At 35.5% G+C, this 24,194-nt stretch overlaps 1 protein-coding gene across 3 annotated transcripts in view; it reads left to right on the forward strand.

The window, feature by feature from the left end:
* Positions 1-1,728: 1,728 nt before the first annotated feature.
* DNAJC10 (DnaJ heat shock protein family (Hsp40) member C10) overlaps positions 1,729-24,194 on the forward strand; it is a 44,950-nt gene continuing 22,484 nt past the window's right edge. The window contains exons 1-14 of one of the 3 annotated variants that reach the window (XM_069068581.1): positions 1,729-1,901; positions 2,634-2,721; positions 4,525-4,886; positions 6,658-6,823; positions 8,608-8,658; positions 15,247-15,329; positions 15,604-15,735; positions 16,387-16,480; positions 16,971-17,048; positions 18,699-18,742; positions 19,227-19,364; positions 22,026-22,115; positions 22,694-22,807; positions 23,661-23,775. In XM_069068581.1, coding sequence (XP_068924682.1) covers positions 4,680-4,886; positions 6,658-6,823; positions 8,608-8,658; positions 15,247-15,329; positions 15,604-15,735; positions 16,387-16,480; positions 16,971-17,048; positions 18,699-18,742; positions 19,227-19,364; positions 22,026-22,115; positions 22,694-22,807; positions 23,661-23,775 — 1,312 coding nt within the window. In that variant the 5' untranslated portion in view covers positions 1,729-1,901; positions 2,634-2,721; positions 4,525-4,679. Of the gene's footprint in view, positions 1,902-2,023; positions 2,138-2,633; positions 2,722-4,524; positions 4,887-6,657; positions 6,824-8,607; positions 8,659-15,246; positions 15,330-15,603; positions 15,736-16,386; positions 16,481-16,970; positions 17,049-18,698; positions 18,743-19,226; positions 19,365-22,025; positions 22,116-22,693; positions 22,808-23,660; positions 23,776-24,194 lie in introns of those variants that run through there. The other 2 variants (XM_069068582.1, XM_069068583.1) reach the window with 2 other exon arrangements.

Here is a 24,194-nt window from a genome sequence, read left to right on the forward strand (position 1 = left end):
AACTTAACGTAATAGTTTTCACCATTTCATCCATATTTTAATTCTTTGGAATTAGTTTTGAAACGTCATTGTGGATGTGATCAAACAAAACATGTCTGGAATTTTAGCTATTTCATCACCTTTAATAACAATAACATAATTTTAGAATAAGAAGGGACCTTTTCTAAATCATACAAGAATCAACTCTGGCACCTTTCCAACAAGTAGTGATCCAGAGATAACTTGTGTAAGATTATTTGCAAACTTTAAAGCTTTTTAAATGTGAACTTTTATAATGATGATTATTAATCAGCAAACAGTTACTCAGCACTAACTGTGCCAGGCACTAGACAATAGAGGCCATCTCCTGTCCTCCTGACCTATACTATGCCACTGGACATAGATGGCTCTGGAGAAGAAAGTGAGGCTGGTGAGTTCTCACAGCCCTCCCTCACTTAAAACCAATTCACTTGCTAAGTCATGGCATCACCTTCCAGATGTCAAGGTCTTCTTCAAGAAGGAAGGACAAACAAGAATAATGTCTTTGCCACCACAAAGAACTGCTATAAATATTTTTGTACAGAAAATCCTTTTCTTCTTTTTGATAGCTTTTGGGTAGATGCTTATCTTTAGCAAGAAGCAGGTTATACCAGCTTGCAAAAGGGAAGTAAAAGATAAAGAGGTGAACACAAAGGGTGTGGTTTTATTTATTTTAAACACTAGGGAAGGAGCTTCCGGCAGCACAAAGGAAAAGTAAGGTAGGGAGGATTGGTACTTGTTTGAGGAAAGGTGGTAGTTTAGAAAAGGAGCCAACCTCTGCAAAAGCCATATAAACCACAAAATATTATGATTATGAGTTATAATCAGTCCAATTTCTTCCTTTCACCGATGACAAAACTAGAGTCTGGAGAAGTTGTGATTTACCACAATCATAGGGCTGGTTAGTGTGTTAGAATACTAGTTAGTATTCCATAAGGCATGGGATATAATAGACTCCAAATAATAAGAAATGACTATCAGAGGGCAACGTGAATATATAAGAGAAATACTAAGTAATCTGGAGCCTAGAAAAGGTCAAGGATGAAGTGAGTTTTAGAGGAAACTAGGGATCTGGAGAAACAAGGATGTGAAAGAAGTAAATTCCAGGTATGGAGGGCAGTCTATGCAGACGCTCCTGCCTTTTTATGGTCCTTCATAAGCAGCATTGGGCACTCCCTGGGAATCCCTGAAAAAGCTGCATCAAAAACTTCAGTAGGTTTCCTTTGGACAGCAGTTCTTCCCAAAAAAGATCCTGCTTCCTCGTCCCATTCCGTTTCTCGTGAATGTAGCAGAAACGCTGCGCCCCGGGATAGAGGAGGCGGGGAGAGCTCGCCAGCCCAGGTCAGCCCTCCCTTTCTCTCCTCACCCCTTTCCCGAGCTTCAGGGTCACCATGGAGATGGGAGGGGTAGCCAGGCTCCGCCTTCCCCTCGCGGAGTAGCTCAGGCGGTCCTCTGGCTCACAACCGCCCGGGCCCTGGACACACAGACCTTGCCCTCCTTTCTAACATCCGGGCTGAGGCTGGAGTCGGGGCCGGAACCGGAGCCGGAACCGGCCACGTCAGCCGCCGAGAGCCGGCAGCATTTCTCCGACTCCCGGCGCGGCTCAGCCCCCCACCCCCGCTCTCCCCAGCCCCAACGCCTCTCCCACAATGCTCCGCTCCGGGCCTGTCCGGGCCACGCCCTCCATTCTCCTCGCTCCTCCCCACTCCACCTCCCCTCCCCTCCCCGCCCGGCCACCCGCTCAGAGGAAGGCACTGGGCTGCTGGCCTGCGGCTTCTCCTCCTCCTCCTCCTCCTCTTCCTCCCCTTCTTCCTCCTTCTCTGGCTTCCTCGCGCTGCCCCCTCGGCTCCTCTCCCGAAGCCGGCCAAGCGGCTGTCGGACTAGTACGTACTCCACCCTCTCCCGCTCCGCCGCGGACTCCCTTCCCCACCGGCTCCCTGGTGCTCCTGCCCCGCGGGCGGGTGGGCGGGAGGTTGGGGACGCTCGGGAGGGGGAGATCGGGGGCGGGGATAAAGGCCGGAGGCGCCCGGCCCCCTGGAGGGAAGCCTGGGCCTGAGAGAAACTGTCCCGGGGAGAAGCGGCGCGGCTTGGCCAGAGGAGGCCTTGGATCCCTGGGAAGGTGATGCCAAAGTTGTAGCCTCCTCCCCGCTCCCGCTGCCGGCCTTATCTTCTCTCAGTGCCATGTCCTCTCCCTGCAGTCCCAAGTTAGGCTTCCCTCCCCGCTGGGGTCTCCTCCCCATCCTCTGCTCCCAGCGTACTTCCCACGCCTTCCCGCCCGCCGCGGGGACCCCACGTTGTCGCCACTTTCCTCGGCCCGACCTGGAGTCTGGCCAGCGCCGCCGGCATCTCCTAGTGTCCATCCCCACCCGCTTCCCCTGTCCTTGGCAGAGAGACGGGGTTCTCCTCCCGGGCTGTGGAGAGGGCGGTGGGGGAAGAAGGGGGACTGGCTCCATCCTTCCTAGTTTATTATAGACTTGCAACCCGCTGCAGTAAGGTTCACCCTGTGCAGGGGCTGAGATTTGGACAAGAATGAATGCTAATAGAGGTCACAGTGTACTTGAGTCCAGGTTCTGTCAGTTTTAGTAATTAGTTGTTTTTTCTTGGCTTATTTCCAGCCTCACTATTTATTCCTAGTTTGTGTGGCTGTGCATAGGGAGGGAGAAGGGACAAAATGGATTAGAGCCGAGGACCAGTAACAAACAGGTAAGGAACATAACACAAACATACATTAAAATATACATATATATATATAACTTGAGTTAATAATAATAGCTAGCATTTATATTGTGCTTTAAGGTTTGCATAGACTTTACAGATTTTAATCTCATTTTTCCTTTCCTACCTGGGAGGTAGGTGCTATCACTAAGAAGAAACAGGCAGATAGGTCATGTGGCTTGCCCAAGGCCACACAGCTCAAATGTGAACTCAGGTCTACTTGACCCCATGTTTGTCCTCTGTATACTTTCCAGACTAAGTAATGGAAAAGACCAGAAGAGAGATTGAAAATGACAGTGCTCTGTTTGATTTTTATGAAGACGATGATAATAGTTAGCATTCAGCACTTTGTTTTCTCACTTGATCTTCACAACTTTGTGAGGTAGATACCATTACTATCTCCCTTGAAACTGAAGCTGAGAATGGTGAAATGCTTTGTCCCTTGTCAAACAGCTAATAAGTGTCAGAAGCACTTTTCATGTAACTTAGCACAGTGTCTGGCACGTTGTAGGGTCTTAATAAATGTTTATCAGTTAATTGGTAACTTATTTTACTCTTGTCAATTAACAAGCATTTATTTTATCTTCCACTTTTGTCCAATTAAAAAAGCAAAGCAAAGCCCTTATAACAAATACACATAATCAAGAAGTCTACTGATTTTTCAAAGACTTTGTGACTAAAGTATGTTACTCTGAATATACTGTTATCAAAGTGAAGTTGTTTTTGCTGCATTAGATTGTAAATGCCTTCAATTGTAGTGTGAATTCCATTTTATAAGCAAGAAATTTATATGTAACAAAAAACCACTAAACTTGTAGTTACTGATTGAGTTTCCTTGAGAAATCAAGAGAAAGTAGTCTAGCATGCAAATTACTTTTGAAAGTAAATGGAGACTTAAAAAAAATTGATATATTTAAACCTAGGTGGGGCAGCTAGGTAGACAGAGCACTAGGCTTGGAATCAGGATGACTTATCTTCAGAGTTCAAATCAGTTTTAGACACTTAACTAGCTGTGTGACCCTGGGCATATCACTTAACCCTGTTTGCCTCAGTTTCCTCACCTGTAAAATGACCTGGATAAGAAAATGGTAAACCACTCCAGCATCTTTGTCAAGAAAACATCAAATGGTGTCACAGAAAGTCAGAGATGAAATGATTGAACAACAGAATTTCTTGGGCAGTTGAGGGGACTGACAAACTATTGAGCCTTTTTTCCCAACTTTCTAAGAAACATCTTGATAAAAGTGAAACTTAGTTAAAATGATCATCAATTGGAGAGAAAAAGAAATTGGAGAACATTGGGACATTCAGGTCTTAAATTCATGTGTAGAATGTCTCTTGATCATTTATGGTATTTGATGGCAGCACCAGCTGTTCCTCACCTTTTAACTTCCTGAGTTACTGCACAAAACTCCATCTAGTTTCTGAAGCAGCATTGTTCCCCTGAGTGAGTCTAGGGCAGGAGGGGGGAACCTGTGGCCTCAAGGCCCTCAAGTGCAGCTCTTTCAGAGAATCCAAACTTCACAGAACAAATCTCCTTAAAAAGATTTGTTTTGTAAAACTTGGATTTGGTCAAAAGGTCACACTGAAGGACCTAGAAGGCCACATGTGACCTCAAGGTTGCAAGTTCCCCTCACCTTGGCCTAGGGGACTGACTTTATTTGCTATACAGACCTGTATAGCCATATAGCACATCTAAAAGGTATAATGTCATCATTTGATAAACAAATAAGTTATGTCATTTATTTTGTAGTTGAAATAGGTTTTAAATTCCTTTTTTCCTCTCTTCAGGTTACAGTTTTTACAGAAGAGTATTTTTAAAAACTTCATCCATGGACTAGTATGGACTACGTCTCTCAAAGTTCAGTACTAGAATTAAAAGTTCAACCTGAACTGGCTGTATACCCTTATATTTACTTGAATTAGAACTTATGTAAGAAAAAAGGATGGAAGGCTGGTTAAAGAAAGGAGATTATGTTAGAGACAAGAAAAGGACTTTTCTCTGTTTCTTAATTTTAGTATATCTGACTGCTTTAGTGTACACTGATAAGGATTTTTACAGTTTACTTGGAGTATCTAAAGAAGCAAATAGTAGAGAAATACGACAAGCTTTCAAGAAGTTGGCATTGAAGTTACATCCTGATAAAAACCCGGTAGGTGCAAATTCTTTTTACACATCTTTGATTAAGTTACAGAAATGATAACATGTTTAATAAAACTGTTTTGGCTCATTTTTAATATATTTTATCCTATAATAAATTTAGAATTTTAGGTGATACATATTGATACAATAGCACCACAATATACATTTTTCATTTGCTTTATTAGAAAAGAAATGCTTAATCATTGTAATAGCTGAAGGACTATGAATAAGTATATTGAATGGTTTATGCCAAAATATCCCCTTTCTATTATTTATGTTGTTATTTAGGAGTTTTGTTCAACTATTAATATAAAGGCAACAGTAGTGCCACAGGTGAAGGGAAGTGGGTTATTTTAAGCATTTTAGAAAATAAATTTGTTTCTCCTCTGTGTTAGAGAATACTTTGTGTGTCTATTTCTGTGTGTATGTGTGTAAGAGAGAAACAAAATGTAGTATTACTACTTAGAAGTTCTTAACAGTGATAAAGAATATTTGCTCTTTTTTTTCTGGCACAATTTGGAGAAAACAACTTGAAAGAATTTATTTGTAATACAACTTATAAACTAAAAATCAATGAAGTATTTAAGGGTACTATACGCCCAAAACTGTAGCTTCAAATATTTTTGAGGAATAAATAACAATTTAAAGTAGATGTACAATTTACCTGTTACTTCCTAATTCTTTCATTAGATGAGTTTTTTAATCTTTCAGTGGGGTAAAGGAGATAGAAATCATGAGTAGGTATTACTTTATACAGCTTTTTAACTGAGAAAATTTTAAAAGAAATGTTTAAAAGAAAACATTTAAAACATTTTGATTATATAGTAGAGTGAAACAGTTCTGGGCACTTTGAATTATATATATTCACAGGTTCTACATTCTACTTTATTTGATGTTTTTGTTGTCATTTCTCTTCTAATAGAATTTATTTTTACTTCTTTTAAGTTCTCAGATGAAAGATTTCTCTCCTTTTCTGTACCATTAATCTAGGCCTGCCATGTAAAAAGTGTCATTAAAATGACAACTTGTACCCAGAAAGTTCTTAATTCATAACTCATGAACAGTATTTCAAAGACTTATTATATTAAATTATTTTTAATTCTCAGGTACATTATCATAGCAGTCTGTCAGATGGAAAAAGTGAACTATAATTGATTGTTGTTAGCATGATTTATGTTTTTCGTTAGGTTTTACATAAAGTGACCTATGTTTTTTACAGGTTTTAGTCTTTTTTTTTCCCCCCTCAGCACATTCCCTGAATCTTCCATACATCTATACTATCTGACCACAGTTTGGGGGTGGAGGTAAAAGTGAATTAGAGGCAGGGATGTGCTGGTAAATATTTAACATTTGGCTTTCCAGAAATAAAAAAATGAACAAGCAACATAATTTTTAAGCTTAATCTGCATTATTAACTTTTTCTCATCACTTTTTCAAGCCTAAACAATCATTAAAGAACAGTAAATTGAGCTGTGATTTGTAGTTTGTTAGCTGATTTCCAAGGTGCTTACACTGAAAGTTAACAAACCAATTTGTACTAGTTCTAGCACACCCTTAAATAGGGTATCCATTTCTCATTTTTTCTGTATCCTTTTTATACTTTGTGTAAATTATAAAAATAGGTTTCAATCTTTGGCATGTTCATGTCATTTACTATTCCCATTTTTGTCTATAACATTTATTTTTCCAGGACTTCTTGAATAAAATCTCTAGCAGGGTTGTGAAGTGATAAACCTAAGTTTGTGGCTTTGTAAGCACTCTCTGCCATTTTTCTTCATTAGAATAATCCAAATGCTCATGAGGAGTTTTTGAAAATAAATAGAGCATATGAAGTATTGAAAGATGAAGATCTTCGGAAAAAATATGATAAATATGGAGAAAAAGGACTGGAAGATAATCAAGAAAGGGGCCAGTATGAAAGCTGGAACTATTATCGATATGATTTTGGTAAGATACTTTATGATAACTTTACAAAATTTATGGTTCTAATTTAAGATTATATTGAAGGAGGGGTGGCCAGGTGGCTTCAGCGAGTGGGAGCACCAGCTCCAGTGTCGGGATGACCTGGGGATCGAATCTGGGCTCAGATACTTAGCACCACAACCAAAAATAACTGGCCCTGTAACCTTGAGCAAGTTACTTAACCCCATTTGCTTTAAAAAAAAAAAAGATTATATCAAAGGGCTTTAGTTTTTTTTTTTTGTAAACTTTAAAGCACCATATAATAACTCTTAATTGATCTGTGTTTACTTGTTTCTCTTACTGTTACTGTATCAAATGAACTTACCTCATTACATAGATATTATTAACAAAATTTTGAAGTACTACATCTTCGTTATTGTTTTAATTAAAATTGTTGGGGTGGTTTTTTAATCCACAGTAAGTTGATTTTGTAAAATCTGAAGAATATATCTGTTAAAACTATTTGCTGAATATTTTCAAGAAGTAATTCTTCTAATAAAAATCAGGGTTCGCCTTGAATTTAGTTGTAGGATAAAACTCTATATTAAATACTCCATCCTTCGTGTTTGCCCTAATAAAAGCCTGTGGTTTGAGAAAGTGGCAAAAATACAAAGATTGAGGTTATGAACAGAGTCATAAAAGGAAAATGAAATCCAAAAAACAGAGCAAAAGAGGGGGGACGAAAGTAGAAGAAAATGGGTAGATTCAGTCTCTAGCTCTATTACTTAGAGACTACATTACTTAGTAGTTCTCATATGCAATCTTAATGTGCTTTTGGCATCAAACTAAATATGACTTAGCAGTTTTAGAATATAACATATATTAAGAGAATTTTTATATGTCTAGATACTTGTTCTTCAGTGCAGGAATCTTCAAATAAATTCTCATCACCAGCATAGTATTTAGTATCATGTGTGTTTACAGTTAATTGACTTCATAATTAACTTGCCGCTTTATTGAGAGGCAGCATGGCTTAGCAGTTTTGGAGCTGACTTTGAAATTCATGTCCCACCTCTAACACACACTGGCTGTATAACCCTTGTTAAGTAACTTCACCTCTTTGTGTCCTTTCACAAATCTGTAAGTGGCATCAAGACAGTTAAGTGGATTCAGGACCTGGAGTCAGACCTGAGTTCAAATACAGCCTTAGATACTTACTAGCTATGTGGCCTTGAGCAGTTCATTTACCCATATCTGCCAAATTTTCCTCATCTGTAAAATGAGTATAATAATAGCACTTACCTCCCAGTGTTGTTATATAAACTATTAAATCACAGGTCCAGTAAAAAAATATTTTGTTTTGTTATTATAGACACTTCTAACATGGAATTTAATTTTTGTGATATAAATAAGTTATTCATTTATTATATTCTTAAGTGACCATAGTGTTATATATTTAGCACTAGAAGAATTACTAAAATACTTTAAAAAAAATTTTTTAGATTGAATAAATGTTAAACCTGTTAAAGGGAAAGTTCTTTCATGATTAATTTATATAAAAGTTAATGTATTAAGCAGTCACTTTCATGAAATCTTTGTATTCAAGCTTTATCTTACACTCATTAAATGTGTTATTGATAGTATTCATTTTGGACTTTTCCTTCAGCATTTCTGTGCATGTTCTCTTCAAGTGTAAGTAAGATTTAGGATATTTCTGATTTTGTAGTAATCAGTACTCAAACTTTGCTTTAAATACAATTTATATTTTGTTTTCTAATTTTGTGTGTGTGTGTGTGTGTGTGTGTGTGTGTGTGTCCTTTTACAACTAGGTATTTATGATGATGATCCTGAAATTATAACCTTGGACAGAAGAGAATTTGGTAAGGCTCTAGGAACATATAATTTTATCCAGAACATTGTAATGATGATAATACTGTTATTAAGCAAAACTAATGTTGTCCACCTTATAGATAGTTTTTTTTATGCAGATTTTTATTTTCTGCTGCTAACGTGGCAAACAGTTTGATCATAATCTGTTTGAACTGGTAAAAGAATAAGGCTGGCAAAATGTCCGTTTTTTAAAAAATTACATGTTTTGGAACATATCCTCATCTTTTGAATTATTTATAAAAGACTTGTGTTTTATTATTTACACTATCTCTCTATCAGTGATATCACAGGACCAGTCCCTATCCCACTTTAATTTTACATTGAAGATTAAATCTTTTCCTACTCATTTCATGCCATTGAACATATTCAAGTAAAATTTATGATTCCACCATAACTGAGTAATAGTGTGACTTTGGACATGCCACCTAATATTTCTGGGTCTCAATTTTCTCATTTCTAAAATGAACAGTGTTAGAACCTTTCAGTTATTTCATTCTGTAAATATTTTGACATCTGCTTATCTTTAGGAGAAATATAATTCATCATGATATTTATTTTTAATGGATCAGTCAATAAGGCTTCATGTATTAGAACCCTCAAAGTATTTTTTTGGTAGTGTTAGGTTTTATTTAGTATTCTAAAGCAGCAGTTCTCAAACATTTTGGTCTCAGGACACCTTTATACTCTTAAAAACTATTGAGGACTCAAAAGAAGTTTTGTTTTTGTGGGTTACATCTATCAATATTTACTGTATTAGAAATTAGAATTGATAAAATTTTTAAACATTTTGTAAATCATTTTAAAATAACAATAATAAACCTAGTACACATTGACATAAATCACATTTATGAGAAAAAACCCCAATTTTCCAAAACAAAAAAATACTGAAAAGTGTGATTACATATTTTTGCAGACCTCTTTAATATTTGGCTCAGTAAAAAAATTAGCTGAATTCTAATTCCTGCTTCTGGATTGATTCTGTTTTAATACATTTCTTTAGTTTAAAGAAAATCCAGCCTCACAGAGATACATAGTTGAAAAAGAGAAGTGTATTTTAGTAGGGAAATAACATCTTAGTATTATTATAAAAATTGTTTTGACCTCATGGATCCCCTGAAAGGTTCTTAGGGACCCTACAGATCTTTGGACCATACTTTGAGAACTGCTGATGTAAGTATAATAGTATAGACACGAATACATTTTATTAGACAACACTGCATCATCACACCTAATAATATGGTGTTGAATACATGTCCCCTCATATAGTAAGTATAGTATAAGTTGAAATAATTTCAGTGTCAAGAATCCTCCATAAAAAGAGTGGGTATTTAGAGGAAAATTGAGTGACCAGTCATTTTTAAACTGCCTACTGTGTGCTAGTCACTAGGATAGATCTGTGAACTAAATTCAAACTACTACTTGCTCCTTAAATTTTCTAGATTAAAAGTCTTTCTATAGAAAATACAGGGGGGTGGCCAGGTAGCACAGCAAGTAAGAGCACCGGCCCCAGTGTCAGTATGACCTGGGGATGGAATCTGGGCTCAGACACTTAGCACCCACCCAGAAACACCTGGCCGTGTAACCTTGAGCAAGTTACTTAACCCCAATTGCTTAGGGGTGGCCAAGTGGCTCAGAGAATAAGAGCACCGGCCCCAGTGTTGGGATGACCTGGGATCGAATCTGGGCTCAGACACTTAGCACACATCCAGAAACACCTGGCCGTGTAACCTTGAGCAAGTTACTTGACCCCAATTTCTTAAAAAAAAAAATACAGGGAGTCCTTTAGTTTCTTAGTGCAACTTTTTTATTAAAGTTTATCACTCTTTTAAGATACTAAAGCTATTCTAAGACTTTTAGGATACCACATATGTTCACAATCCCAACATAAAACTAAAAATCAAAAGTCTAGAGTTTGAGATTTGTTTGGTTTGGTTTTTAGAGGGTCATGGTGAATAATTTATATATTCTATGTTCACCACTATATTTTTGTGGATAAAGTGACGAAAACCTGAGCATTAAAAAGTGGCATAATACATATAATGTAAACACTGAATTGGATGTCATAAGCCAAGAGCTCTAATATTAGCTCTAACTCTTAACTGGCTACATAACCACGAACAAGTTATTTAAGCTTCCTCAGCCTCAGATTCCTCATCTCTAAAATGAGAGGGGTTAGACTGCATCTTAAGAAGTTGATGCAGGAAGATACCAAAAGATATCTTGCTTCTTATTGTTGGTTATCATATATTAACCAGTAAGTAAAAAAAAAAAATTTTAAGTATTTACTATGTGCCAGGAATTGTGGAGATAACAAAATGCAAAAACAGTGCCTACCCTCAGTAGATTTATGTATGTTCTAATGGGGGAAACAATGTATATACTCTAATTGGTATGTACAAAACATAATAGCAATTATGTACAGAATTATCAGAGAGAAAAGTAACGGGACTGGACAGATCTTCTTTTGGAGGTAGTACTTGAATGGAGTCTTAGAGGAAGCTAGGGGTTCCAAAAGATGGAGGTGAGAGAGGAGAGCATTCTAGTGACAGGGAACAGTCAATGCAGAGAGAGGAAATGAAGTTTCCTGTAAGAGGAACATCAAGCAGGCCATGTGGCTGGACCATAGAGTGTATGTAAGTAGATAATGGGTAAGACAATTAGAAAGGAAAGGGCAAGATTGTGAAATGCTTTAAATGCCACGTAGGAGTTTTATTTGATCCTGGAGTTAATAGGGAGCCATTGTAGCTAATCAAGTAGAAGAATGACATGGTGAGACCTATACAATCTAAAAATCATTGGAGTGGAGAAAAACTTAAGGCAGGGATACCTTAGAAGACATATTGCAATAGTCCAGGCAAGAGGTGAATAGGGCCTGAACTAAGATATGAGAAAGATGAGTGGAGAGAAGGACACATGTGAAAGATGCTATGGAGATAGAATTGACAAGTTTTAGCAACTGATCAGATAAGTGGGGTTAATAGAGTGAGAAGTCAAGTATGACATTGAGGTTGCAAACTAGGATTGGCTAGGATCATGGTACCCTCAACAGTAAAATAGGGAAGTTCAGAGAAGAGGGATGGGTTTGAAAGGGAAAATAATGAATATTGCTTTGGACACCAATACTAAGACCTGTTTCCAATACACTTAAAATGTTGCGATCATACGCAGATTGTCCTCCGTGCCTGAAATGTTATTTCCTTCTTATTTTTGCTTCAGAAAATCACTGTGTTCCTTCAAAGCACCATTCAGATGCCATCTCCTACATAAGGTCTTTCTTTTCTACCTCCACTACCTATTATTATCACTTCCTCAAATTAATTTTTATTACTTTGTATATATTTTGTATTTGCTTATTATAAATATTGTATCTTCCCAAGAGAACATAAACCCTACGAGAGATGGGACTTTGATTTGCCCCTGCACCTTGTCAGGGAATATATAAGATGTATCTAAGAGTTCTTTCCCATATTGTTAGGTAAAACACAAACATGTACACATAAGAATTTTTCTGTTTTTCTCAATTCTAACAAAAAGTTAAAACCCAAGAGGACCTTGCCACTCTACGGTTCTGTGGTGAAAACAACTTTGGTACCCTGACTAGGAAAAGAAGAAAGGAAATGAATGACTCATTAGCATTTCCTTTGACTTCCCCTAAATAGCCATCTTCTCTCCTGACAAAGGAAAGTTTTACATGAAGGGATGCTACAGGTGTGACTACCTCAGATATTCAAAACACTTCTTCCAGCTATTTTAAGAAGCATTTTACTATAATAACCAGATTTTTTAAATTGCTCTAAAATTCAAAACACAGCTAAAGAAACAGTGAACAAAGTAATAACTCTCATAACTCACTGAAATTGGTTATTTAAATCTAAGTAGGTTGTGCCAACTCAAGAGGAAACCCAAAATATATTCATTGCATCTCAAACCACTGCCTGCTTCAGTACCTTAAATCACATCAAATTTAAAATTGGTAACCACAATTAGAAAAAAATAGAAGGGAAAATTTTTTTTTTTGGCCAGGTTAATTATTCAGGTACATGAAGAAGTATGTGTGGAATGGAAAAGAAGAGAAAATTTACTTTAAAATTATGTTAAAATATGCACTTAGTTAACTGGCAACAGTAAGACTTTTGTCTCATATCCTTTCCCCGTGCTATTGTTCAGATTATCATTATATACCTTTGGTATGTTTTCCCATGAGCAACATATGATTTAGCTCTATACCCTGTGTTTATTTGGTCTTCATAACTAACCTGAATCAGTGATACATATTTAGAATACTATGGAATCTTTGCTTTACTATAATGTTAAAGATTTACAAGGTCTTCAGTCTCATCGCTACCTATTGAACTAGCATCTTTGCTGTTACTTGTCTTCAGTCTTTTCCATCCTTAAAAATTTTTCACTTGACCATTGCATCTATTCTACCTTTCACAATCAAACTCCAAGAAAGAGTTTTCCACACTCATTGTCTCTTTTTCCTCTTCTACACATTTCTCAGTCTTTCACATTCTGACTTCTAACAGCACCATTTGACTGTTCTTTACAAGATTATCAAGTGCTTTCTTAGTTGTTAAATCCAGTGACCTTTTCTCATTTCTTATCCTTCGTGACCTTTCTTCAGTTTTTGATGCTGTTGACCGTTCCCTTTCCTGTAGACTTATTCTTTCATTTACCTTTCTGATACTGCTCTCTCTTGGTTCTCCTCTTGTTTACTACTTTTCAGTTTCTTGTAGTAATTTTCTTCCTACTCACTAAGTATGGGCATCCCCAATGTTTTGTCCTTGTTCTTTTTCTCTCTCTACATCGCCTCTCTCAGTGATTTTACCAGATCACATGAAGTCCAATAGTCTCTATGCATATTCCTCTCAAATCTATATAGTCAGTTCTAATTTCCTTCTGAAACTTCAGTTCTGGTTACCAGCCATCCCCATGGGTATCTCTCATAGGAATCTCAACCTAAACATGTACAAAATGGAACTCATATTTTCCCCATACACTTCTTCCATATTCTTCCATTTCTCTTGGCAACACCATGATCCTTTCATTCATTCAGGTTTGAAATTTTGAAGTCATCTATAGCCCTTTTCTCCCCCTCATCCCCTATACCCAGTCATTTGCCAAGTCTTGGCAATCCTATCTCCACGGCACCTCTTGATTTTTCTCCTTTTCACTCAAAGCTTATACTCTGGTTCAAGCCTTTATCATCTCTCATCTGGATTACTATAGTAGACTCCTAAAAGATTTATCAACTTGTGTTCTCTCCCCTCTCTAATCAGCCCTTCACACAGCTGCCAAATCAGTATTCTGAAACACATCTGACCATATCACTTCTATTCAAAAATTTTCAATGATTCCTTATTGTCTCTAGGATAAAATATAAAATTCTCAACCTGGAAATTTGAAACACTATACAATCTGGATTTCACCTGTCTTTCTAGACTTATTTAATACTATTCCCCTTCACAAACTCCTCGTTAAAACCACCTTAGCTACCCCTCATCATGATACTCATCTCCCACCTCTCCCTTTGCACAAATGGTCCCCCTGTGTATGAGTGAAATGTGCTCCCCTTCCCATCTGCTTCTTGGAACCCTTAACTTCTTCCTACATAAAACTCTTACCAATTCCCTCTCAGTTATTAGATTTCTCTTGAAATTAATTTGCAGGGTGGCAACGTGGCCCACTGAATAGAGCACTGGCCCTGGAGTCAGGAGGACCTGAGTTCAAATCCAGCCTCAGACAATTAACACAAAAACTAGTCATGTAACCTTGGGCAAGTCACTTAACCCCAACTGCCCTCCAAAAAAAAGCCGGGGGGGGGGAGAAAAATAGGTTTTAGGGGCAGCTAGGTAGCCTAGTGAATAGAGCACCAGCCTTGAAGTCAGAAGGAACTGAGTTCAAATGTGGCCTCAGACATTTGACACACTTACTAGCCATGTGACTTTGGGCAAGTCACTTAACCCCAATTGCCATCCAAAAAAAAAATTTAATTTGCATTGTTTACCAGTGTGTTCATTGTATCCCAATAGTAGCATGTATTAGCTCCTTGAGGGCAAAATCTTTCTAGTTTTTGCCTTTGTATCCCCAACACCTAGCACAGTGCTCAGTACATAGTAGGTATTCAATAAATGCTTACTGATTGATTGAAAAAGAGACAAGAAGAATATTTTGTGAGTAGGCCTAGTTTATTCCCTTTGTTCTAACTTTTGTAGTTGTACATCAGGAATTATCCTGGGGTTTAAAGCTACTGATCGCCTCACTATATACTAAAGTGAATCAACTGGGGTAAGAGAGATGGTTAGTGTAGAAAAGGGTAAGAGTAAAGAAAAGACATCGTGATATTTCCTCTGAAGTCAAGACAGCTCGGTCTGTGCCTTACACTAAGAAAATCTGGAAATAAGCATATTATTTTAACTGGTTTTTCAAAAATAAATGAATTTTTAAAATTAATTTATATTTCCTAGATTTTCTCTTTTTGTGTGAGCAAGACGAACATGTAACTAAACCAAAACATTCAGAAGTCTTTTTTTTAATATAAATCATTTTAATTTGATATTTCATGTGCTTTTTAGATGCTGCTGTTAATTCTGGAGAGCTATGGTTCATAAATTTCTACTCCCCAGGATGTTCACACTGCCATGATTTAGCTCCCACAGTATGTATTCATCTAGCACCTTAACATTAGGTTTTTCATTTTTCATTTCCAGCAAATTTGTTGATTTAATCATCTAAAAATTTTATTTTATTGTCAGAAGTGTTTCAGTCAGAAATAATTATAACGCTTAGAATATGATTTTGCTTCCATAAATGCAAATTTTTATTTGCTTTTTCATTTCCCCCCAACAGTCCTTTTGGAAAAGGTAATTATTTAAGTCTTCTGGGAAGAAGAAAACCTGTTTTTTTTTTTCTTTCCTTTTCTGTTTCCATAGTGGAGGGAATTTGCTAAAGAAATGGATGGTTTATTTCGCATTGGAGCTGTAAATTGTGGAGATGATAGAATGCTTTGCCGAATGAAAGGAATTCAGAGTTATCCAAGTCTCTACATTTTCAAATCTGAAGCGGTAAGGAAAAAAATTAGCCTTTCCTAAAAATGTTGAATGTATAGTAAAGAATAAAATAAACAATGCAAAGAAAACCCATAAATTTAGAGAGAATTTCAGTTATAGAAACCTTGTTTTAAACACCATATCTAACTATAGCCATGATGCCTTTTGCATTCTGTTAGGTATTTTTTAAAAAGTCATTAATTTCATATACTATCATAATTAATTTCTAATTTGGGTTCTTTTTTCATGGTATTAAGGGGATTGTCTGTAACTTGAATATTTCATTGCAAATTAAAATAAATCCTACCTTCTATTCTTCTCCAACTTTAAATGATGGTCTTATGTGACAGTTCTTAAAAACTTTCATGTCACCTTGAAAAGAAAATTTTCTAGACTTACATTTTCTTGCAGTGGCAATTTTTTTTTTCTAAAATACATCCACAATCCTTGGAATTAAGCAGAGATTGAAAGTTTTGCCTCTTGTAAATATACATGGAGCAGCTTGTGATTTCATCTTTTAAATGAAAATTTTAAAAGTTATCAGTTATTATACTTCCTAGTTAAATATATGATAGAAACTGCAACATTTGTTATTAATTATAATGTAGGCTCAGGAGATATAACATGTTTTAAATATAAAAAATTATTTAATGTTTTCAAAAATAGAATCCAGTGAAGTATTTTGGAGAGAGATCAAAGGACCACTTAGTGAATTTTGCCATGCGGTATGTCACAAGCTCAGTGACAGAATTATGGGCAGGTAATTTATTTCTTCAGTTTAATCCTGATACTCTTTATTCTTATATTAATAATATAATTTGATAATGGTGAATTAATGAACTTAAAAAAAACATTAGATTGTTTTTAAAGCCCCTTTGTCGGAATTCATACAGGGGTACCCCATCTTGGGGAGGGAAGTTTTGTCCAAGAAATCATATAACTAGTTAATTCCTCACCTAAGTAGAATTTTATAAAATATAACATTTCCTAACCTAACTTAATATTTTAATAGATAACAGTCTAAAATTAAGTGAATAATTTCATATTTTAACTTAGAAAAGATTTTAATCTTAATAGTTAACTGAATAAGTTCAAGGAAATATAGCTACATTTAAATGTATTGAGTAAAACACATTATTTTCAAAGTTTTTCTTGCTATTTTGAATAAATATGACACAATCACTAAAGAAAATATTGGAATTTATTTCTAATTGTTTTTTATGTGTCTGTGTGTCTTTTTTTTTTTAAAGGAAATTTTGTTAATGCCATCGAAACTGCCTTTGCCTCTGGTGTTGGCTGGCTCATCACTTTTTGTTCTAAGACAGGAGGTAAAAATATTCATTTTCTTATGGTGAAGTGACAGTAAAAGTTTAAGTGATACTTTTTTTTTTTTTGCCTTTTGGAGGGTAATTTGGGTTAAGTAACTTGCCCAAAGTTACACGGCTAGTATTTTTGTGTGGGTGTTAAGTGTCTCAGGCCGGAACCAAACTCGGGTCCTCCCGACTCCAGGGCCAGCACTTTACTCACTGCGCCACCTAGCCGCCCATTAGGTGACATTTTTAAGTTTGTAGTCTCAAATGTTCATTCAGGAAAAAAAATTCTAAACTTAAAGATTCTCTTTCTCTTTATTGTCTCATATGTAATTTGAATAATTTCCCTTTTTTTACATCATTGAACACAGTTGATTATTAAATAATGGATAGTTTAAAGGTATAATTTGCGTGCTTATGTTTCATGGACAGATTTTCAGCTTAAGACTTCACATTCATTCTCATAGTTGTGCATACAACCAGTTAACATGAAGGTTGCTTTATGTTCTTAAAGGTTTTGCCAATGGATCATAAGCTCTGGCAGGTTCTTCCATGGTAGTAAAGCTTAGAAGATGGTCTCTTAGAAGATGGTTTTAGTGACATATTGAGACAGAAGACAGGGGGCCAACCTCACTAACAATGAAGAGGCTTATCACTAGTAGATTGCCCTCAGTAATGAATTATTTGGCCATGGCAACTTATGAAACAAAGAAAAATTTAAAATAAACCTTCCACAGTGATGATGTGGAGTGTCAGAAAAGGATGTCAAAGAATCACACCATTTTTAGACCTTCTATAAATATTAAACATACATACTCTAAATGTGAGATCTTTGTCCAGTGAACAAACAAACTGATATACTCTGGAAGAACTGATATACCCCAATATTGATCTTCTAATGACAAACAAAAACAGAAAATAAAAAGAGGAATGGCTCAGATTCTTCTTGAAGAGGTTCATAAAGATGCTAAATGAATTGTTGGTTTTTCCATGTACCTATAGGTAGTAAGAGACATCATTTCATGGGACACTTGTTCATTCCACATTTCAGTACTTATGATGAGCATGATCAAAGAGAACGCTATAAAGATAATTTCAGCCTATATGATAGCATCATTTGTAGAAGATGAAGGAATAAAGAAATTCTTTGAAGAATGTGGCAAGATTCTCCATACTATTTCATTTTGATTGATATTGATACTAACACTGAGTGACTTTAAATGAGAGAAAGTAGGCATAGAGCAAAATAGTGAAAAGTACATTAGAAAATATGTCTCGGGTTTGAGAAACAAAAGAGGTCAACAGTTTACAGGCTACTCAGAAACCTAGTGTCTATGTATCATAAATGCTTTCTTTTGGAAAAAAGCAAAGTGTTGGACATGACATGCACTGAACAACATCATAAAAAATTAAACTGACTTTATACTTTACTTTGACAACCCTTTATGTGAAAATCAAAACAGATTCTCCTTACTGTGCTATTAGACCTCATTAGAACAAAGGTCAGAATCAACATTGAATAAGGAAAAAAATTAGAAGACAAGACAAACAATTACAACACTTTCAAACCTGATGTATTCAAACAAGCCATTGATGCCAAAAACTGAGAAATGGAAAAAGATAAGATGACTTTATAAAATTATGATAATTTCTTTACCTCTGTTTCAGATTGCTTAAGTTCACAGACACGTCTTAAACTGGCTGGCATGTTGGTAAGCAGGAATGAATTTTGTAAAGAGTATACTATTAATTTAAGTAATATACTTGAACTTTCTCCAACAACTAAACTTGTAAAAATTTCTGTGGAAATCAGTAGGTTGGCCATCTATATTAAGTAAAAACTAGAAATGCAGTTATTTTACACATGGTATTTGGGGGTTTTGTGATAGATTTTTTTTCTAACATTAAAGATTGAATAATATCAAGAAAATGGTGAGTGTATTTTGATTCATTTGGAATTGAGCCAAATTTACCCAAGTGAAAAATATGATAAATGGTATGAAAATTGATTATTTCAAGGTGTCTACAGTCTATTTTTAAAATGAGAGCCTTAATTTCTAATGTTCTGATTGTTCTTCTCAACTGATTACTTATAAGTTTTTTCCTACGTGGTATAGCTTTCCAAAGTTTTCAGCTTATGTATTTCCATTTTGTAAATTTTGTCTCTATTTTTTCTTTTTTTTTTAACCACCTTAGGATGGCCTTGTTAATGTAGGCTGGATGGATTGTGGCACCCAGGGTGAGCTATGTAAAAGTCTAGACATCACATCAAGTACTACAGCTTATTTTCCTCCTGGAGCCACCTTAACCAACAAAGAAAAAGGAGGTGTCTTGGTATGAGTCATTTTTATGTAATTTCTATGCATGTTTGCCATTTTGTCAGGTGGTGAAGTTGTGAAATCAGTTTTCACTTATCTGTGTGTAGAGCATATTTAAGAAGAGTAACCGCCTTCTGCAAATGAAGTCCAGAAAAGGCAGAGTACAAAATGGCTCTCATCTATTAATTCTTGGAAACTGTCCTTCTCTTAATACTAAAGTACCAGGTGCATCAACCGATGCAAAAATGATCATTATAATTTTACTTCAAAATAAAATTTTTTACCCTATCTTTTTTTTTTGGCCTTATGGATAAAAAAAAAGCATTGTGTCAGCATGCCACTTTCCCCTTGAAGGTATTCCAAAATTCTGGTCCTTCTAGAATGCATACTCAAATCACCTTTACTTTTTTGGCTTCCATGTCACATTGCTGATTCCTATTGACCTTGCAAGGTCAGTCTGTTGTCTAATTTTGCTTCCTACATCCTTTATTTGTGAAATAAATTTTTTTTTTGAGCCTAAATTTAAGACTTTGTACTTAATTTTATTTGACTTAATCTTATTGGATTAATCTCACTGCTTTAACCTGTCAAGTTGTTTTAAGATCCCTACTCTGTGATAGAGAGTTTTAGCTGTCCCTACCAATTCAGTTTAACTCAAATTTGATTGACCTTTGTCCAGGTGATTGATAAAAATATTAATTAGCACAGGGCCAAACACAGATCCCTGGGGCTCTGTCCACTGGTGAGCTCTTGCCACATTGACTTTGAACTACTAAAGACTACTCTGTTTTTTACCAACTCCAGACTCTCCACTTTTCTGAAATTGTAGACAACATTTGCCCCTCTCTGGTCTTGTGTTCTGTGATCTTTAGATATTACTGATGTGGCTCAGCATTCACACCTTCCAGTTTTTTCAGTGCCTGGTAGATCATCTGGGCCTTTAAAAAGAAAAATTCATCAAGGATAACTTGATCTTCTGTTACAAGTTTTTTAACTTAGCTTGGAAATTAACTCCTTGCTAACTGTCCTTGTACTGTCATCTCCGCTGCAGAGCTCATTCTTTTTCACAGGAAACAGAATCAAAGTGAGAGTTCAGCAGCTCCACCATCTTGCTGTTGTCAGCTATCATTCCACATGCACCTTGTCCCATCCCTTTGTCTGCTAATTGAGCTTTTTAAAAAATAACTTGTTCTTAGCTTTTCTTGTTAGCTTCTACTCATTCTGAGTTTTAACATGTCTAACACAATTTTTACTGAACCATACCATGTTCTATTACCTGCCCATAACTTTTTCTTTATCCTTTTAAACAGTTTCCATTACTCTTCCTCAACTGAAATTGGTTTTCCTTTATATCTTCAGAATTTATTCTTTTTATTTTTATTTTTTTGCCTTTTTTGGAGGACAATTAGGGTTAAGTGACTTGCCCAAGGTCATGCGGCTAGTTTTTTTGTGTGTGTTAAGTGTCTGAGGTCAGATTTGAACTCAGGTCCTCCTGACTCCAGGGCCAGTGCTCTATTCACTACGCCACCTACCCACCCGTCAGAACTTTATTCTTGAGTTTATCTTATCATGCTGTGCTGACTTCCTCTTATAATCCCCTTATTCTGAACTCTTTGAAATTTGCTTTCCTAAAATCTATAGTTCATTTCAAACCATGATTGGATTTCTTCTTCTGAATCAGAAACTCAGCATGAGTGGTCACTTCCTTCCACAGTTCTCATCGTTTCCAACTAAATAATCAGTTCTAACAGGGGTTAGAATCAGATCCAGTATGTAATTTCTCTTTTAGTCCTTCACCTTTTGAAGGATGAAATTATGATTAAGGAAAATAAAGAAGTTATCAGATGCTTTGCTTTTGACAGTGAGTATATTCCAACAGATGCCTGGATAACTGAAATCCCTGATCACTACTATGTTCCTTTGTATCAAGATTTTGATCAGTTTCAAATTTTCTTTCTATTTCCACTTTTTATCCAAGTAATTTGTAGTCTATTTCAGTGAAAAAATCACTTCTCTTTTTCCTTTCTTTGACCTTCAACCCAAATGCTTTCTTGCTCTCTGGTTCCTGGATATCCTAATATGAGGAGTTGGATTAGCTATGTTCAAATTCTGTCCCAGATACTTAGTATAGTAGCTGAGTGACCCTGAGCAAGTTACTTAATCTGTTTCAGCCTTAGTTTCCTTGTGTGTAAAACAATAGATATAAAATAAATTTTTTTATTTTAAAATTTTATTTATTTTAAAAATATTTTAAAATTAAAAAAAAATATAAAAAAAATAAAACAATAGCTATAAAAGCACCAACTTCACAAGGTTGTTGTGAGTTTCAAATGAGATTACATGAGTAGTGTTTTGTAAACCTTAAATTGCTATATAAAATGTCATCTATTATCATCATCATTAGATATAGTACTGCACACCCTTTCTCTACTTATTACTTACTTCTTCTGAACAAGATATGCCCATCTACAAACACATTTCATTTATGAGTTTCATCCCACCAAATCTTAGCCATACCTATGACATTGTATGTGCCTCCTTTTGTTAGGATCTCTAGTTCCTCTTTTTGCCTAAACTTTAGACATTTAAAATTAAGAGGTTTTACTGTTAGCTCTTTTCTTGAATTTGTCTTGTGTGAACCTAATGGGTGTCTCACCTTCTATTCCCTTGATTCTAGTTTCTCACCTCCTTGGATGCCAAAGAGATATATTTTGAAATAATGCGCCATCTTCCAGATTTTGAAATACTCACTTCAGATTCACTAAAGGTAATATGTAATGTTTAATTACAGTGACAGCTGATGATATTTCAAGGAAGGGTAAACTGTTTCAAAATGACTAATTTGTATATTCTGCCTCTTTGGTGCGTATAAAGCTTTAGAAGTAGCCCAAACTAAAGAAGAACCTGAAAGAATTGTTTGTCAAATTATACTAGGAGTATTGATTATCCTAGTTGTCAATACCAAAGATTTCTACACGTTTATTTCCATCTCCACCCAACTCCCCCCACATCATTCCTGTGAAAACTGAACAAATTTATTTCCATTCCAGTTTCTTAACCATGTGTAATTAAACAATATTTGTCTCTTGGTAAAGTCTTCACTGATAAGAGTTTCTTTATATTTTCATTACTTACTGACATTTAGGCTCATGTCCCCTTAATATTATACAGATAGTCTACTGTATTATAACAGAGAAAATAAAGTTTATAACGTGAACATTTGAACAGGTCTGCAGTTTAGAAAGCATATTTGAAATAAAAAAATAGATAATGTGAGTCATTTAAGAGACAGAAATGAAGAGTTGATATTCACAGTTTCCCATGTTCTTGTTTCTCATTTTCAAGGATCGATTGGCTCATCATAGGTGGCTGCTTTTCTTTCAGTTTGGAAAAAATGAAAATTCAAATACTCATGACTTTAAAAAGTTAAAATTTCTTCTTAAAAAGGAACATATTCAGGTGAGAAAGCATGTTTCTGTGTTATGTAAGTATAATTATACTTTTAACTGATGTCAAGAATCAAGAATGTCAGATTTACTTGAAATTATCTTTTTGTTTTTCCCTTCTAAATTTTAGGAGACATATATGTTAGTGGTTAAAATGCATTTCCTTGGGGCAGCTTGGTGGCGCAGCAAATAGAGCACCGAGTTCAAATGCGGCCTCAGACGCTTAACACTTGCTGCCCGTGTGACCTTGGGCAAGTCACGTTAAGACCAATGCCCAGCCTTCCTCCCTCCAAAAAAGCACAAAAAAATAAATAAATAAAATGCATTTCCTTCAGAAGATGCCCTTGTGATCAGTCTGACTTTATACTAGTTTCTCTTAAATGTATATATACTATGGGAGAGTATATTTCTTTTTTATTTTTTTGAGAGTAGATTTCTTAAACAGTTTGACAGAATTTACTCTGAGGCATCCTCACAAATTGTTTGAACTCTTTAACAGACTTTTATTCTTTTTTGAAATAAAATTAACTTTTAAGAGGTGAAATAAATGTTTCTAGAATAGCGAAAATTTCTGATATCAACAAGTTTTTCAATTTACATAGCTTCTGTTTCATTTAGCATCAGTAAAAGGTACATTAAGAAAGAGGAATATATTGGGAAATGAAGATTATATAAAAATCTAAAAAAATTATTAAAAGCTATCAAATGAGAATAAGTGGGAAACTAACTTAATTTTTTTTAAAAAGAAAGTAGAAAATTATGTATTAATAGTACAACATCATTTTAGAACATCTTCATGATTTTAAAGTTTTTGTTAGATACTAAGGTTTTTCACATTAAACCCAACTGAATTTTCTCTTTTTTAGGTTGGCAGGTTTGACTGTCTTTCTGAACCAGACACCTGCCGTAAGTTTTATGTTCATCAGCCCTCTGTGGCAGTCTTTAAAGGTAAAGGAACTGAAGATTATGAAATTCACCATGGTAAGAAGACAACAAAGTATAAAACTTAAGTTACCTTTATTTTAAATAGTACTATTTAATCTTCATACCACCCTGTTCCAAAGCATTATAAAATTTTTTATTTATATAATATAGCTATAATTCTTGTTTTTTGGTTGCTTTATAATTTCATGTTCTCACTGCTATCTTCCTCCAAAACTTCATCACTTAAGAGTTCCTTGCTGTCATTTAGTAATCTTTTAAAATGTTTTCTCTTCAACTGCTTCCTAAAATTTTACAACAGTTAAAAGTATGCAAAAGTTGATTGGGCTGCCTCTAGAGATAATGAGTTCCCTCTCACTAGAAGTGAAAATGTAAAACCTAGATGACCACTTTTTTGGATTATTATAGAAACTTTTCCTGAACCAGTATCAATTAGATTTAGTGGCTTCTGATATATA

Source organism: Petaurus breviceps, unplaced genomic scaffold, assembly GCF_028583685.1.
Source record: "Petaurus breviceps papuanus isolate PSGF00001 unplaced genomic scaffold, PetGlider_PUasm1.0 90763, whole genome shotgun sequence".
Classification (NCBI taxonomy): Eukaryota; Metazoa; Chordata; class Mammalia; order Diprotodontia; family Petauridae; genus Petaurus; species Petaurus breviceps.